Source organism: Abramis brama (genome assembly GCF_963993115.1).
Source record: "Abramis brama genome assembly, chromosome: 1".
NCBI classification, from domain to species: Eukaryota; Metazoa; Chordata; class Actinopteri; order Cypriniformes; family Leuciscidae; genus Abramis; species Abramis brama.
This window is the reverse complement of record NC_139963.1, coordinates 62,579,811-62,595,470: the sequence shown is the minus strand read 5'-3', so window position 1 is coordinate 62,595,470 and position 15,660 is coordinate 62,579,811. Positions and strand designations below refer to the sequence as shown.

At 38.1% G+C, this 15,660-nt stretch overlaps 1 protein-coding gene across 1 annotated transcript in view; it reads right to left on the bottom strand.

Annotated features, from left to right (window-relative positions):
• Positions 1-407: 407 nt before the first annotated feature.
• LOC311078161 (uncharacterized protein) overlaps positions 408-15,660 on the bottom strand; it is a 30,613-nt gene continuing 15,360 nt past the window's right edge. Inside the window, exons 5-7 of the mRNA XM_084106869.1 lie at positions 1,159-1,206; positions 933-1,013; positions 408-821 (exon numbers count right to left, since the gene is read on the bottom strand). Coding sequence (XP_083962995.1) covers positions 766-821; positions 933-1,013; positions 1,159-1,206 — 185 coding nt within the window. The 3' untranslated portion in view covers positions 408-765. The remainder of the gene's footprint in view (positions 822-932; positions 1,014-1,158; positions 1,207-15,660) is intronic.

Below are 15,660 nucleotides of genomic sequence, written 5' to 3'. Positions count from 1 at the left end.
CTATGAAAAACAGATGATTCTGATTTGACACAGACTGTGTTTTTGCAAACAGCTGTTAAACATGAAGAATGCCTATTTTCCACATTCCCGACTGGAGGACTCGGGATGACAGACAAAGACTTTGCTGTGAAAAGTGTATCTAGCAGGTCAAGACGACTCTGGTTTCAGTCTCCTAGTGTCCGACTGTTGAAGATATATGCATTTCAGGAGTAGCATTTCAGTAACAAACCAATTTTCTCAAACTGCAGAGACTTAAGCCACTTTCAAGAAACGACTGAAACGCTTCTTTTACATCAACACTCGACCCATTAATACTCACACTTACTATTCTATATTACAATACATTACGAGCTCATGAGGGGGAATCACCATATTTGTAACAAACATCTCAGGAAAGGAGACATATTAAACACAATTGCAGAGGTTTTATTAAGAAAATGAGCATTAATCATTCAAAATTTTAAAAAAGATGCTAAAAACAGGAATGAACAGACAAGATACAAGAATCACCAAATCAGCTCCATCACACAGAACAGAGAGAGATTATACAGTCTGAGTCTGTCCATTACTGTATTTAATATTATACTTAAAGCAGTTTACATATGAAGCTCAAGAAAATTTAATCTAAACTTGGTGTCACTATTTCTTCATTGTGATCAGAGTTTTTCTTTGTTTTCTGAGAAGAAAATAAAACAATGAACAATCCTCTGTAAGTTTTTGCTATTGTAAATATTGCTGCAGATTCACTCAAAACTCATCAGTATTTTATTCTAATATTGTGGGCATCTCTATTTCCTCTGGGTGCTTCGAGTCCTTCCTCCCTGCAAAATAAAAGCATTGACTGACCTCTCGTATGTGTTTTTATCATGATTGCAGATTGTTCCAGATCAGATGAGTGTGAATCATCAGATTGTGTGCGGCTCAAAACTCACCAGCTCTTCTTGCACAGATGATCTGAAGAAGAATCACAGTAGGAGCAGCAAACACTGCGATCTCAACAATAATCACAATCACTGCAGGAAACATGAGAGGAAGAAGAGAAACTGTACATGACTGAAGTCAAGGGTATTCAACTATCAACAGTTATTGATGAAGCTTTTACAGACTGACTGATAGTTTAATGTTATAAAGCTGTCAGTATAAATGAACGTGTCGTACCTCTGTATAATGATACAGCATTCACACAGACTTCAGTTTCTCCTGGATCTGTGGATCACGTCTGTTAGTTCAGTTCAACATAATAATGCCACATATACACAACATCATCATCACATAATACTCAAGCTTCACCAGTGGCGGCGCCAGGGGGGAGCTAGGTGGTGCTGCAGCTCCCCCTATAATAGCCATAGCACCTGCCCAGCACCCCCAAGAAATGTCTGTAATTTATTATTTTTATATTTTAATTTCATGTTTGAATAGTCTTTTTCATGTTGTTAAAAATAGGAATTAAATACTAATTTAAAAATCGCAAGCGGACGCGCGCGGGCGGGGGCGGGCGGGGGCGGGCGCCATGAGCGCTGAGCGAGCAGGAACGCAGGAACGAGTAACGTTAGTGAGTTGTCGTCAAAAAAGATGGATAAAGCAAAAAAGCTGTCGGGGACTAAAAATAGAAAAATAAAGAGGGAAAAGGAGATGGCATGTCAATTGTTGCGACAGCAGCTACTGTAAATAAGTGGATGGTGAAAGGCAACAGGTAGGATTTAAAGTGTGACGTCCAGGCATAGACTACTGGCTATCAGGACTACCGGGAGATTCCCGGTGGGCCGACGTGCTTTTTGGTCCGATACATCTCATACTTTTTTTTTTGTCTTAACGGCCCATAAAACTCGTACATCGGCGGCCCATTCGTTTTGTTTTGCTTAATTGTGTAAAGTGCCGGTGTAATGCATTGATCAAAAAAAGTCAGCGTTCTTTTTTTTCTGACACCCCATGAAACACGTAGATCAGCGGCCCATTGGTTCTTTTCTTGATTGACACTGGGCTGGCCCAATCACATCTTAAATATGAAGTATAGAAATATATACTCTTTCAAGTATAGAAATTAGTACAAAACTAATAATGAAAGTTTCTTTTATTTTTCAGTGCATTTGTTTTACAATATATGGCTATTAGGCTAGTATCATGGGATTAATATTATAACTATTATTATGTAGTAGTGTAATGTAGACTGACACTAACTTAAAGAGGTTTGAATTTTTCTTGTTTAATTTGCACACTGAATATGGGTTGGGGCTTTTTATTTAACTCTCAAAGTGCACCAGATTGATGATGGCCAAAATTGTTGCTGCATACCCCTCTGACACTGGGGAGTTGCGCCCCTGTCTATAGCCCTTTCATTATATATATACAGTATATGCTTATAGTTGTGGAACGAGTATAGTTAATGCGGGCGTGTATGCATGTGTATACCAAGGGTGGTCCGATGCGACCTTCATAATGAAACGCCCCAAAATTAAAAGCACCTTCTCTTAAGTGTTGAGCATCCCCATAGCACCTGCAACAGAAAATCTCTGGAGCCGCCACTGAGCTTCACACAGGATTTTCATTTTAGCGGGGCTCAGCTCCCAATGAGTGTATGTAGTGTTGTCAAAAGATCCGGTACTTCGGTGCTAAAAAAATTAAACCGTTACGATACCAGCTTTTCTTAAGTACCGGTGGTACCGAAGTACCGGATTAATCCGGTTCTTGATGCGCAGTCCAAAAGGTACACAGTTGTGTCCTCTTCATAAAAACACTGAGACATGGCGACCGGCGGCGCTACTGATGCGGTGGCTCTGAATCCACTCGTTGACAAGAAAGGAGGAAAGAGCCACATATGGAAATATTTTGGATTAGGCTAATGTCACGTTGCTATAAGGGGCCGTTCACATAGCGTGTGCAAATTCGTTATTTCAAATGTAGGTGCGCGACATGCTCGCTCATAATAGAAATGGCGCCGCTGCGGCGCGCTCGTTTTTCCAGGCGCGCCTTTGTTCATGGTTGCACAGCAATGACAGACGCCACGGGAGAGCAAGCGCTTGTGGGAAGAAAAAGAAAGCGGTGCGAACTGCGCTCTCCATGATGACGAGGAAGTATCAGCAAATAATTAATTTATTTCTAGCCCTTTGCATTAGCTTTACTACTAGATATATTTATGGAGATGAGAAATAAAAAGCCGCCCTGTACAGCTATGATCAGCTACTCGGCCAAGCTTTCGATGTTGTTACGGAAAGGCCGAAGCTGATCGGTTGGTTTTTGTCACATGACCTGTTGAGACGTTTTCATCTCGCCGCGGCATAGCCTACATTTGAAATAAAGATTTTGCACACGCAAATAATGCAATATGTGAACGGCCCCTAAAGTGGTATCGGGTGTGGTTGTATCGGGGTAGTTTTACGAGCACAGTATCGGGCCGACACTCAAATACTGGTATCAGTATCGGTGCATCCCTATTTATGTCATTCATATCAGTCCGTCAGAAAATCAGTTCTAGGCTTATTCTTGGCTGGATAACTCTTAGCACGTTTAACCCCCTGAGATCGGCGCGATAGGCTCGTTTTTTTCCTTATCAGTGCAAAAAAGAATCAAAATACTAATATTAATTTTTATCTTATATGCTTGTGTTATACATCAATCGATCCTGTTAAGTGTGTATTTTTTGTGTGAATACTCACAATAAAAACAAAGTGTTGTACTTTTTGCCAAATAAAGAAAAATAAACACGAAGCGAGTTCTGCCTTCTCTCTGTCAGTTAAGTCCATTCTGAAACGCGTCCGAAAATGAACCATAACTCAGCGAATACTCAGTCAAACAGTCACACAGGCACACAGGCATGAAGCTTGAATTCTCTTCTTTTAAATGATGTAATTTTTATAAAAAACAAATATTCTCAGTTTATGCAATCTGTATGAAAAGAGAGAGATGTCAGTCGTTCTCAGCTCATTATTTTTAATTTGACCCCGCCCACGGAGAGCGCGCGCTATTCAAACGCAAATGACTGAGGCGATCCATGCAAACCTGTGAACGCCCCCATATCAGCTCGAGAAAACACATCAAGCTTATTCAGATCATTGTACTTGTTTACACCGTCTCGAGGCGCTGTGAGGAATAATACTATCGTAATAATAATAATGGAAAATGTACCTCAGAAGTGCTGGTATTTCGAGGACAACGGATCCTGAGCTATGGAAACTTACTGTAGTAAGTTTTTTTTTCATTCTCAAGTGAATCGCGTTCCTGAGTGTGAATGAATGAACGGTAGAGATGAGCGCTGTTTACAACAACTGGCAAATCACATCTTAAATATGAAGTATAGAAAAATATACTCTTTCAAGTATAGAAATTAGTACAAAACTAATAATGAAAGTTTCTTTTATTTTTCAGTGCATTTGTTTTACAATATATGGCTATTAGGCTAGTATCATGGGATTAATATTATAACTATTATGTAGTAGTAGTGTAATGTAGACTGACACTAACTAAAAGAGGTTTGAATTTTTCTTGTTTAATTTGCACACTGAATATGGGTTGGGGCTTTTAATTTAACTCTCAAAGTGCACCAGATTGATGATGGCCAAAATTGGCTAAAATAGGTGTGAAAAGAAAATAGATATGTGCTTCTGCAAGCGTATGTTAATGAAGGACTAGGATAAGGATCACATGTTGTGGTGATTTGTAAAATGTTTTAAGCAAGTCTAATAGCAATTTTTCCCTATCAATAATTCATGATTTATGTAATTAAATATTAATATTGGCAAACGCCCAGTGCATCCAAATTCAAGATTGAGCTGGTTAGAGGCTCCGCCGAGGACCCTGAATCGACATCTTACATCTTTAATCTACAGGTCAGGGCAATGTTTGATTGCTGCAGATTATGGGAATGTTTTAGAAGGATCTAGAGGTTACAGCGGGATAAAAATACAACACCTCCTGAAGCTGAGCTTTGACTGATATAGGCCTTTCATGTTTGTCTGTGTCAGAGAAGAAAGTAAACACAGGGTCTCAGACACGTTCATTTACTGAAGGCTACCAGGAAAGATAGGTAACTAAGTTCATTAAATTCATTCACAATATATACACATTCATTATTGATCTTATGCCTAATACAGGGCCAGAGGCAGGGCTTTATAATCACTGAGGTCCTAAATTTGAGGTTGTTAAAGGTGCCGTAGAATGGATTATTTTATGATTTTATAATGTTTCCTGGGGTGCCCTTATAATGTTAGTATGTTTTTTAGATCAAAATTTGTTATAATTTAGAAATAAAAGGCATATGTCCTAGCCTGATTTCATCCTCTGATTTGAACACTCAGTTTGAAGGGGCGTGTCTGCTGTGAGACTTCAGTGTTGTTGCCCACTGCTGTGATTGGCTGACATGCTTGCATATGAAATATCTGGCATTACATGTAGAGCTATCAGGAAAACTTTTACTATTACAGATTTTATATGTTTTTACTATTACAGCTATCGGGATTAACGAATCATGAGAAGTTTTTTACGTATTTAGATCTATTCCCATCACATAAAAGGTTGCAGTGATGAGCATTGAGCAGATGACAGCCTGTTGATCGCGTGAATGAAGATCTTATCACTGCAACGCGATTTACTGATGCATAAACAGTGTTGAACGACTTTGAGAGAAAGATTATCTGTCTGAACTTGAACAATTACACATCAGAAATTCACATAACCCACTGGTTCTCCAGAGGCTCGGATGAGTTGGGTGTTCATTTGTACATCCAAACACTGAGCGACTGCCATGCTTCGTTCGCTCGTTTGCAAGCCACAATGTCTCTCGAGGAAAAAACAATATCGCACTGGATCTAGATAACACAGTGTAAATTATCGTTAATAAAATCACTACTTACCGCTTGCGGGAATATAACGTTAGTTGAAATTGCCCCCTTCGTCAGTATGAGACGCCGAGAGAAGCCTGGCTGCTTGATATTGTTCCAGGTTAGAAAAATGGGCAGAGCAACTAACAACTTCGAATTAAACTGTAGCGGTATCCGATTATAGATAGATAGATAGATTATAGATAGATCTGCCATTTTCCCTATAATCCTCCTCCTGCTTGTTTCTTCACCTGCAGAACTTCCGATGATTCGGCTGCGCAGTTTCGCCTGGCACTGAGCATGGGCTGGCATATGCAAATTTTTGGAGGCGTACATATTAATGATCCCGACTGTTGCGTCACAGTCGGTGTTATGTGGAGATTCGCCTGTTTTTCAGGGGTGTTTTTCAAAAACGAGATTTAAATAAGAAAGAGAAAACTATGGTGTTTGAGACTCACTGTATGTCATGTCCATGTACTGAACTCTTGTTATTTAACTATGCCAAGATAAATTCAATTTCACATTCTAGGGCACCTTTAAGGTTTTTTTATTATTATTATTTCTCTGATCTATATATGTGCAATATAAGACTTTTGAAGGCCAAAAAAGGATAAAAAATAGCTTTAAAACCATGTTAGATTATTTGTCAATACCTGCTCTCTCCTCTTCCTAAAGCTGGGCTTTTTTAATTTACTGAAGGCTACAAATGTACTAATATAATATTAATTCTTAATATGTACACATTCATATTTACCTTGTGCCTAATTAGATAAAAGTTTATTAGTTGATTACCTGATTATTTCTGTAATTCGTCTAACAATTATGACCTAAAACAGCTGTCACATATAAAATGTTTAGTTACTTGCATCTTATTTCGCACTTGAGCACAAACTACTGAGTGAAGCGTCGCGTTGCGCTGCTAAACTTCGCGCTCTGCAGCGTCTGTGAACATAAAGCTACTGAGATCCCAGACACTTTGATTCAGTGTTCGAATTGAGGGGGGGCTGGGGGGGTCCGGGACCTCCCATAAGCATCAAGGGACCCCCCATAAGGCCCAAAAAAATTACCTCGGGGGGTCCCCTGGTTTTTCATTAAAACAAAAATAATAGAAACATAATTTATTAGGTTATATATATATTTTTTTTAATCAAAGTATTGCGCTGCCGCTCCCATTAGAAAGTAATTCAAATTAGATTTGCATCTGAAAAGACGCTCAAGTGCGCCACATTTTCCATTTTTTTTTGTTGTTGTTTTTTTGCGTGTAAATGATACGCACTGCAAACCCCTTGGGTAGGATTAGGGGTGTGGAGTACGTACGTATTACACCATAAAGTGCGTATCATATGCACACAAAAAATGTGATGATCAGATGCAGATATCTAAATCAGAGAATATCATATAGGTTCGGGAGGTTGGCGGGTGGATTATTTATTTTTAACAGCAGATTCGGGGGACTCAAAGTGCACCAGATTAATGAATTTATCTTTAAAATGTACAAAATTTTCTTGCGGGGGGGCATGCCCCCGGACCCCCCTAGAGGTACCGAGCTCAACCCACAAAAATACTGTGGGAAACACAGTAGGCTATATGATGGCCTACGAAAAATAGGCTACACATTTAATTATCTTATTAACATACATGATCGGGGTTTTAGCACCTACGCCTCATTTTGAGCCAGGAAAAACCCGGATTATTACATAGATTTTGGGTGGAGAAAAGTCTTTGTTCATCAATTATGCACAGAGTTAATGCTCAGCTGCAAAAACATGTTCTGAAACACTAAAAGTTAAGTAAATGAAATTATAGTATTATATGAAATAAATAAATGAAAATATGTATATTACGTTTTTTTTTTGGGGGGGGGGCTTTGACACAATTCGAACACTGCTTTGATTTGATTGGTCATTTCAAATATTCTGACATTGACGGGCAGTGACAGACCAATGAGGCTCAGATGAACACACACACACACACACACACTCCTGTTTCTGACGTGAGCTCGGTGTGAAGCCGAAGCCTGCTGCCGGTTTCATGTTTTAAAGGGGACTGAAGCGATCACGAATTAGTGTACAGTTAATCACACATATTTTAGGGGGGCTAGGCAGAAGTTTACCCATACAGAAATGTCATATATTCACATTTATGTGGTACACTGATAAATGAAATATATTGAAATATATGTTAAATATATATTTTAAAAATGCTTATAACATAAGCTTAAATTGTTCTTCGTGTAAATATGTGAAAATAGTTTTTAATCAGTGTGTTTTGTATTTGTTTCTACTTTTTGTAACTGGGTGTAATGGCGGAAATACACACCTGAAGCAAACTAATCGGGGTTTTATTCTGACTGCTGTTTTAAATAAGTAGGCCAACAGCGGTCGATGGGAATTTATTTTTTTATTTTTTTTGAATATTTGACTTATTTGAATAGATTTCACAAAAAAAAAAAAAAAAAAAAGATTTCACTAGCAATTGTGGAAAACAATTTACAGTAAATTTGGAGATGCAGTTGAATAAAATGTCATAAAAATACAAGTTTAGACCGTGGATAAATGCCAAATCCACAAAAATACAAGTCATACAGAATGAAATGTGTAATTCACACTGAAATACAGTGCACCGCAATATGTCAGATTTAATCTATTAGCCTACTCCATAACAAACCAAAATATGGTAGGCCTACAACTAATTGGAATACCTTTACCAATCACCACGAGGTTCACTCGTCACACGTGTGATCCAAATACATCAAGAAAGACGATAGCATAAAGCAGTGAATCAGATCGATGCACGCACAACAACATGGAGCTCTTCTGCAGTGTTGCCAGATTGGACTAAAGATTTCCAGCCCAACTACAGCTTAAACCCCGCCCATTTCAAAAATTACCAGCCCAAAATACATACTGTTATTAAAACTGTTATACAATAAAACACACAGAATTTATTTTCTTATTAAACAACCAGACTAACAAATCGCAGAGCACCATGCTCGCGCCATATTTCCAGCGCATCTTTTTTAAAATTTAAATAATCATTTTAATAAAACACAAGGTCTACATCGGAAACCTCAGAAGGGGATAACATTTTTTATTGTTCTTGTGCTACTATTGTCAGAACTACAGTTCTTCTCTAATAGGCCAATTCTCAAATCATTTCATTACACTTTACTTTTTGTATTAGTGCTTAAAAATGTGTGCTTTATTTAAAACTAATTTAATTTTTTATATTATTATTAATATTATTATTATTATTATTGTGAACTTATAGACCACTGGGCGAATCAAGATTAATTTCTTTTAATTTTAAATAAAATAACGACTGAATGATACACTGAATCGACACTAGACACAACATCAGCTACCTGTAGCCTACATGTTATTAGGTTTAAGAAATGATCAGACATCAGAATTGTACAGCAAAATAAAAGTGTGCTATAATGGCATAAACACGCTTACCTTTTAATATGGAGTTAACGTAGAGAATCTCCGCAGATGAAAACATCTCTATTATAGAACAATTATAGAACTATGAAATTATAGAACCAACTTTGTACAGTCACAACCAGATAGATTAATAGATTGTTGAGTCAAATCTCTCCAGCAACTGCCTGGGAGGTTTGAACATTGCCGAGGTAAAGCCATTTCTGACCAGGCCAGTGCGCACATCCATGATGCTGGAGAGTAGCGGTAGTCCCATACGATTCCTAGTGTCATCTTTTAAAAGCGAGACGAGGGAAAATGCTCGCTCAACATGGGCATTGGAAATAGGCAGAACAAGAAGTCTTATGGCACCTTGCGCCAATTCCTGGAAACACTTGTGCCCCCCTGCATCTTTAAACGCTTCGACTTCGAGCCAAAACTTGTCAATGTCCTGATCATCAGAGAAGCTTGCGGTTGTCACATTCCTCCACTGCGATTCTAATGTACCAATGGGGCACGAGAAAAGATCAGCTGGCAAGTCCTTTACTCCAGGCCTATTTATAGTGGACATAACAGATTTCGGGCAGATGAGCTCCAGTTTGCGCAGGAATTCCATTGAAGCAGGTAAACGCAATTGGTACTGCTTTACAAGTTCTTTCAGAAAATCCATACAACGCGAAGCAATTCTCTCCTTCATGTCTGGGGCTAACCTACTTTCCTCCAGTTTGTCCATAAATGTGGTACCGAGGTCCGCATCCAGAGGGGATAGGAATATGCCAGACTGTGTGAGGTCAAGTTCACAGAGCTGCTTGTGATTACGCAAGACGCTCGGTTTGAGAATGCGTCTAACAGTTGTCATGTACAGCCTTTCCAAGTCTCTAAACACACTGAGAGTGTTTCCTGTTTCTAATTGAAAGCATTTATTTACAGCTTTGATTTCCACCCAGAACAGGTTGAAGAAAGTACATGTAAAGGAGATTACTTTTGTCATTGTACATTTCCTTTAAAAGCCGAGCAGTGTAACAGTGTTCTGTACTTGAAGCCATGTTAAAGTGCAATTTGAGGGCATCTTTTTGATCCACAATGCGGTTAATGCAGTCAGCCATCACAAGCCAACGGGTACAGCTTGGACTTATTAATTTCAAGGGGCAGCCCCCGTTATTAATAGTCTCGTATATATTCTTGTATTCATACTGCCGCTTTGCTGAATGAGCGAACCAGTTGTAGGTTTCTCTAACCATGTATTCTGTGTTGCTCGGAAGAACCTGCATTGCTTTATTTGCAACAATGTCAAGTGAATGGCAAACACAGCGAATAAGCTGCAGGTTTGGCTGTATTTGTTTAAATAGGGTGAAAACCGAGTGTTTTTTTCCAACCATTACGCTGGCACCATCTGTGTCAATGCCCATCATGTTTTTAATCTGCAGGCCGTTCTTTAATAGAAAATCAACAACAGTGTCTGATATGGCTTTAGCATCAGCATTGGTCAGCTCCACAAGTCCAAGATATGTACTGACAAATTTGTTGTGTTTTTTTGAGTGGTACAGTATTTCACACAAATGCAAAGAAGTTTGTTGACGGATATATCAGTGCTTTCATCGAGATACAGGGAATATGGAGACTCACCATTATCCTCCACAAGTTCTTCTCTGAAGTGTGGCGCGAGGACAGATTTGATAATAGCTGTGCACTTTGTCCGGTGCATTTGGAATGTACCCATCTCATCTTTCAAAATGTCTGACAAATCGTCCACCGCATTTATTGAACTGTGACAAGAAATGTAGGCAGCGATTCTAATTTCACAGCGCTTTTGGTCATCTTTGATCGGACACTGCCCTGCTGCTCCCGCTGGCACAGTAAAAGTTTTTACACTTGGTGCACAGCGTGATTTGTGTTTTTTTGTGTTAGCATGCTCTTTCAAATCGTTTAACTGTGCTCTGATTTCTGATTGACAGTATTTACAAAATGCCTTTGACTCATCGCCTACCACGGGTGCAATCCATGTTTTCAGAGACGGGTCGCTCTCCCATTCCTTTCTGTAGGACTTTCTATATTTACCCCACTTTGGCATGATGATGATGAATGATGATGATAAATGCAGTTTTGGCCTACAACAACCTGCCAATCAAGCTTGAAGTCCGATTGGACAGGATTCCCCTGAACCTTATTGGCTAACCTGAACCATACCTAATTTAAACGTCATCCTACATTATATAATTTATTTTATAGTTTGTTTTCATGAAAAATATAAAAAACTACTGTTTATAGTTAAAAATAAAACCCCGCCCGTTGCATCAAAAACCAGCCCAAATTTTAAAGACCCGCCCAATGCATTTTTTTCCGGCCGGACGTGACCAAAAGGAGCCCAATTGGGCGGGAACCTGCCCAATCTGGCAACACTGCTCTTCTGTACAGTGAAAATGCTTCTCTGGTCGCGCGCACGCATCCAAAACCAGTGAATAGTATCGCGAGAAGCGAGAGTTTCTTAAAGGGGCCACGAACATTTTTAATACAAAATAGAAACAATTTATATTTATACTACTTGGCCACATTTTGTTTCTACACCATGTTTAGGCTATTGTATTATGGCCTATACTGCTTTCATATTCTCATTCCATTCATATAAGGCCTACTATCCACTTTAAAAAAAAAAAGTTTCAGGACATTTTAACTTTTTTTTTCTTATAATTCACTCCATCAGTATTTTTAATGTTTTAATTCTAGATGTATATTCATGTAAATTCAACATAACTTTGACGTGTTTTAATGGGCGCGTGCGCTGAACATGCGAGTAGCATTTAAACAGGAGCAGAGGGAGTTACCATGGAAACGGGGCGGAAACTCAACTGACAAGCTCCAAAAACTCTGTTGCTGAGTCCCAATTCGCATACTATCCGTCCTAAATAGTATGCGAAACTAGAATTAGTACGTCCCAAATCGTAGTATGTTGAAATGAGTATTCCCAAGATACCCGGATGGTCTACTATTTCCGGTTAGAATTCGAAGTGCAGATCAATGCACACTCTAACGGCTAATATTGCCCACAACCCATTGCGTGCGGGAGGGAGGAGCTTTGTGGTGATGGTGGTGATGATGTAAACATGACAGTCGGACGCAGCAGCGGAGATGGGCCCTCAGTTTTTAAGTGTAAGAATTCAAATGTTTAACCCTAATTAAAGCTATATTTAACCACACTGACTTATTTGTTGTAATACTGTGGCTGTACAAATGTTAACTTTATCAGTCCAACTAAAATACACATGGTTACTACACTTTTACTATAGTAAAAGCATGGTTCATTTTCATCGGGGTATTTTTGAGTATTATACATAATGATGAAATTAAGTTTAAAATATGTTAAACAATAGTTATACTATAAACTTTAAATATTTTAACTCAGAAAATAAGTAGCTTTCGTTACACACATTGCACACGATTGCACATGAACGTCAGAACCAGCCGCCTCACAAACGACCTGCGTTTGGTTAATCTACGACGACGCCCTGCTTCACTCCTCAATTTGGTAGAACACATTGTAAATGTATTGTGGAAAAAACGATGAGGAAAAAAAGATAAAAAGATGGGAATAGTAAATAAAATTATATTGGATATGAATGAATGAAATGTAAAATGTTCTGTTAACAGTCGCGGTGTGCGTAACTAGGCAACCACGTTCAAGTTCACGTTGCATGACGTCATCGAAGTAAGTCCCAGAACGTGCATACTCTTTTGCTACACACTCAAAAGTATGTACTTTTTCCTCACAAAAAAAGTACATACTTTTAGGTCGTAGTATAAGTAGGCGAATTGGGACTCAGCATGTCTCACTGTTGTTTTCACGGCTTTCAGGCAAGTTTATTCCCTAAAGTTACACAAATAATACACACAACTGTTCCTGACACTTTCTTAACGCTTCTGTTGAATATTTCGTTTACAGAAATGCTTTTGTAACCCAGGTTATCAACAGCATTAACACGTGATTAAATGAGGTGAACATTTATTATATTAAGTATTTAGTGTTTATTATATTAAATGAACATGTATTGTCACTTATACGTTTTCGCTTATAGTGGTACACTTATTTTCATGAGTATCAAAATAGCCAAATAAAATAATTTTTGTTTGGAAGACTGACCAATGAGGATTGAGAATGTTGAAAAGCGCATTTTTTCAGTTTCCGGATTTCGCACGCGGTTGGAGATTGCGCTCTCTCTAATCGGCAAGCGCAGATGAGAGCAGGCGTGATTTGGATCTCTCCAGAAAGAATTTTTGTATATAGAAATACAGAAAGAGTATTTGTTTGATATAGTTAGAAAAAATTGATTAAGATTGAAGTTATATGTATCCGGAGATGATGTGGCAGGAGGAGAAGTGAAGTTTGATGTGAAAGACTAAGAAGAAGTGATTGTCGTGTCGATTTATAATGTGTGACGCAGTTGCAGAGAAGCAGCTTTGCGCGCTCACATATCAAATAGTTGTTTGAGGAAACTTAATAACGATCAAAAAGATCTATAATTAGAATTTATTTTTACGAGAGAGTTGAGCAAAGGAATGAGTTGTAAAAGAGTTCTTGACCTAAAAGGATTATATGTTCAAGTTCATCGGGTCTTGGTGAGTTACTTTTATTTCATGTAAGTTAATAACATGTGAAATGTTGTTGAAATGCTCATATAAGTGATGAAGTATAAATGAAAAAACTGTTTAAGTTCTTTTATTAGTAATGTATTTTTCTTTACGACCACAATTGGTGAACGAATGCTTGCACGTTGCATGTAAAAAGTGATCGCCATTTTTTTATGTTGTGTTCAACGATGGTAAATGAGTATGTTATGGAGAATTCTATGTATGTTATGGAGAAAATACTAACAAGGATTTCTTTGTGACCTTGTATTCAAGGTCAGGTTTTTTTTGTTGTTTCTTTTTCTTCTTTTTTTTCTCTTTTTTTTTTCCTGATCTTATTTCTTGTGCTCACTGTGAATCATTGAGTCGATGCTGCATTAAAAGCGATGCCTTCTGGTTTGGAGTTCCTGGATTCCTGGATTTCGTTCTGACTCTCGATTTCGCGGAGGGAGTCGGGACTGGCGAGCCGCACGGACCTAACAGCGAGTCGTGATTGCATGAAACTGACATTATCATTGCCGATGGATAATGGATGGTAGGAAATTGAACTAACAGCACTTACATTTTTTTTCACCGTTCAATTGGAAGGATTCAATCACAGAGGAGAGACCGAGTAACGAACAATACCATTGTCGTATAATAATTCACATTCACAAGGTTGTGAATATAACCTGAGAGACTCATTTTTTGGAAACTGCGGGGAATTAAATGTGAATTTATTGGGTTTATTTTGATTTTATTTATTTTTGTTTGTTTATTAACGATGTTGCTTGATCAAATGTGATTTGCTTTCATTTTATTTTCCTTTTTATATTGTTTGAAAACTAAAAACAAGAAGCAACCTATCCAACATAAATTTTCAAAAGGGATCAAACAAGGAGTTTAACTTTAATTGATTATATCCTAAAGCTTTTCAGCTATAAGGTGACTTCAGTGTGGTGACTAGCCTAATTTGAATTTATTTATATATATATATATTTTTTTTTTCAAAGAAACTGAGTGAAACGAGTGAAACCTAGAGTGTATTAATTTACATAAACAGTGTGACAAGTGATTATACTTACCTTTTGAGTCTTTGAAACCCATAAGAAAAAAAAAGAGGTGTTTGAAGAATTTTTTTTTTTAAAGTATACATTGTATTTTATTTTTATTTATTTCTTTTATGCATTAGTTATTTGTTTATAATTCAAGTTTTGAATTCCAAACAAAACAATATATTCAGTTACACCTTATACCTTGTGTGAGTGGCTCATTATTGTTGTGACATCCTTATTCTCTGCAGGCGAATTTAGTCTTCTGATCTGACTGGTCCATACTCAGACATTGCGTCTGTACCAAATTGAGTGAAGGGTTACACTTTAGTGTCTTCGAAAAAGTCTGTTAGCATCTTAGCCGTTAGGCTAGCTATAACCCACATAGCAACATTGTGACGTCCCAGATCCGGCCCACATCTGGCACATGGAAAGATGATCTGGCCCTCATGCAGCGTGGAATGACGGCCCTTGGGCGGACCGCTCCTGTTTGCCAGATCTGGGCCACAAGCAGGCCATAGCAATGCCACATGTCAGCCAAGAGCAAAGAAATAAACCAGAACTGGACCTTATCTGAGCCACAAAACCTGTGTATATTAAATATGGAGTCACCTCAGCCTTAATAAGCCTGTTATCAAGCAGAATCACTGAAGGAAAGAAGAGAACAGAAAAAGAGACGAGCAGAAACACAAGAACTACAACTGACTTCAGACACAGTCTTAGATGAAATCAACTGAAGAGAAAAGAAGACATTAAATCTGTGAAGATCTCAGC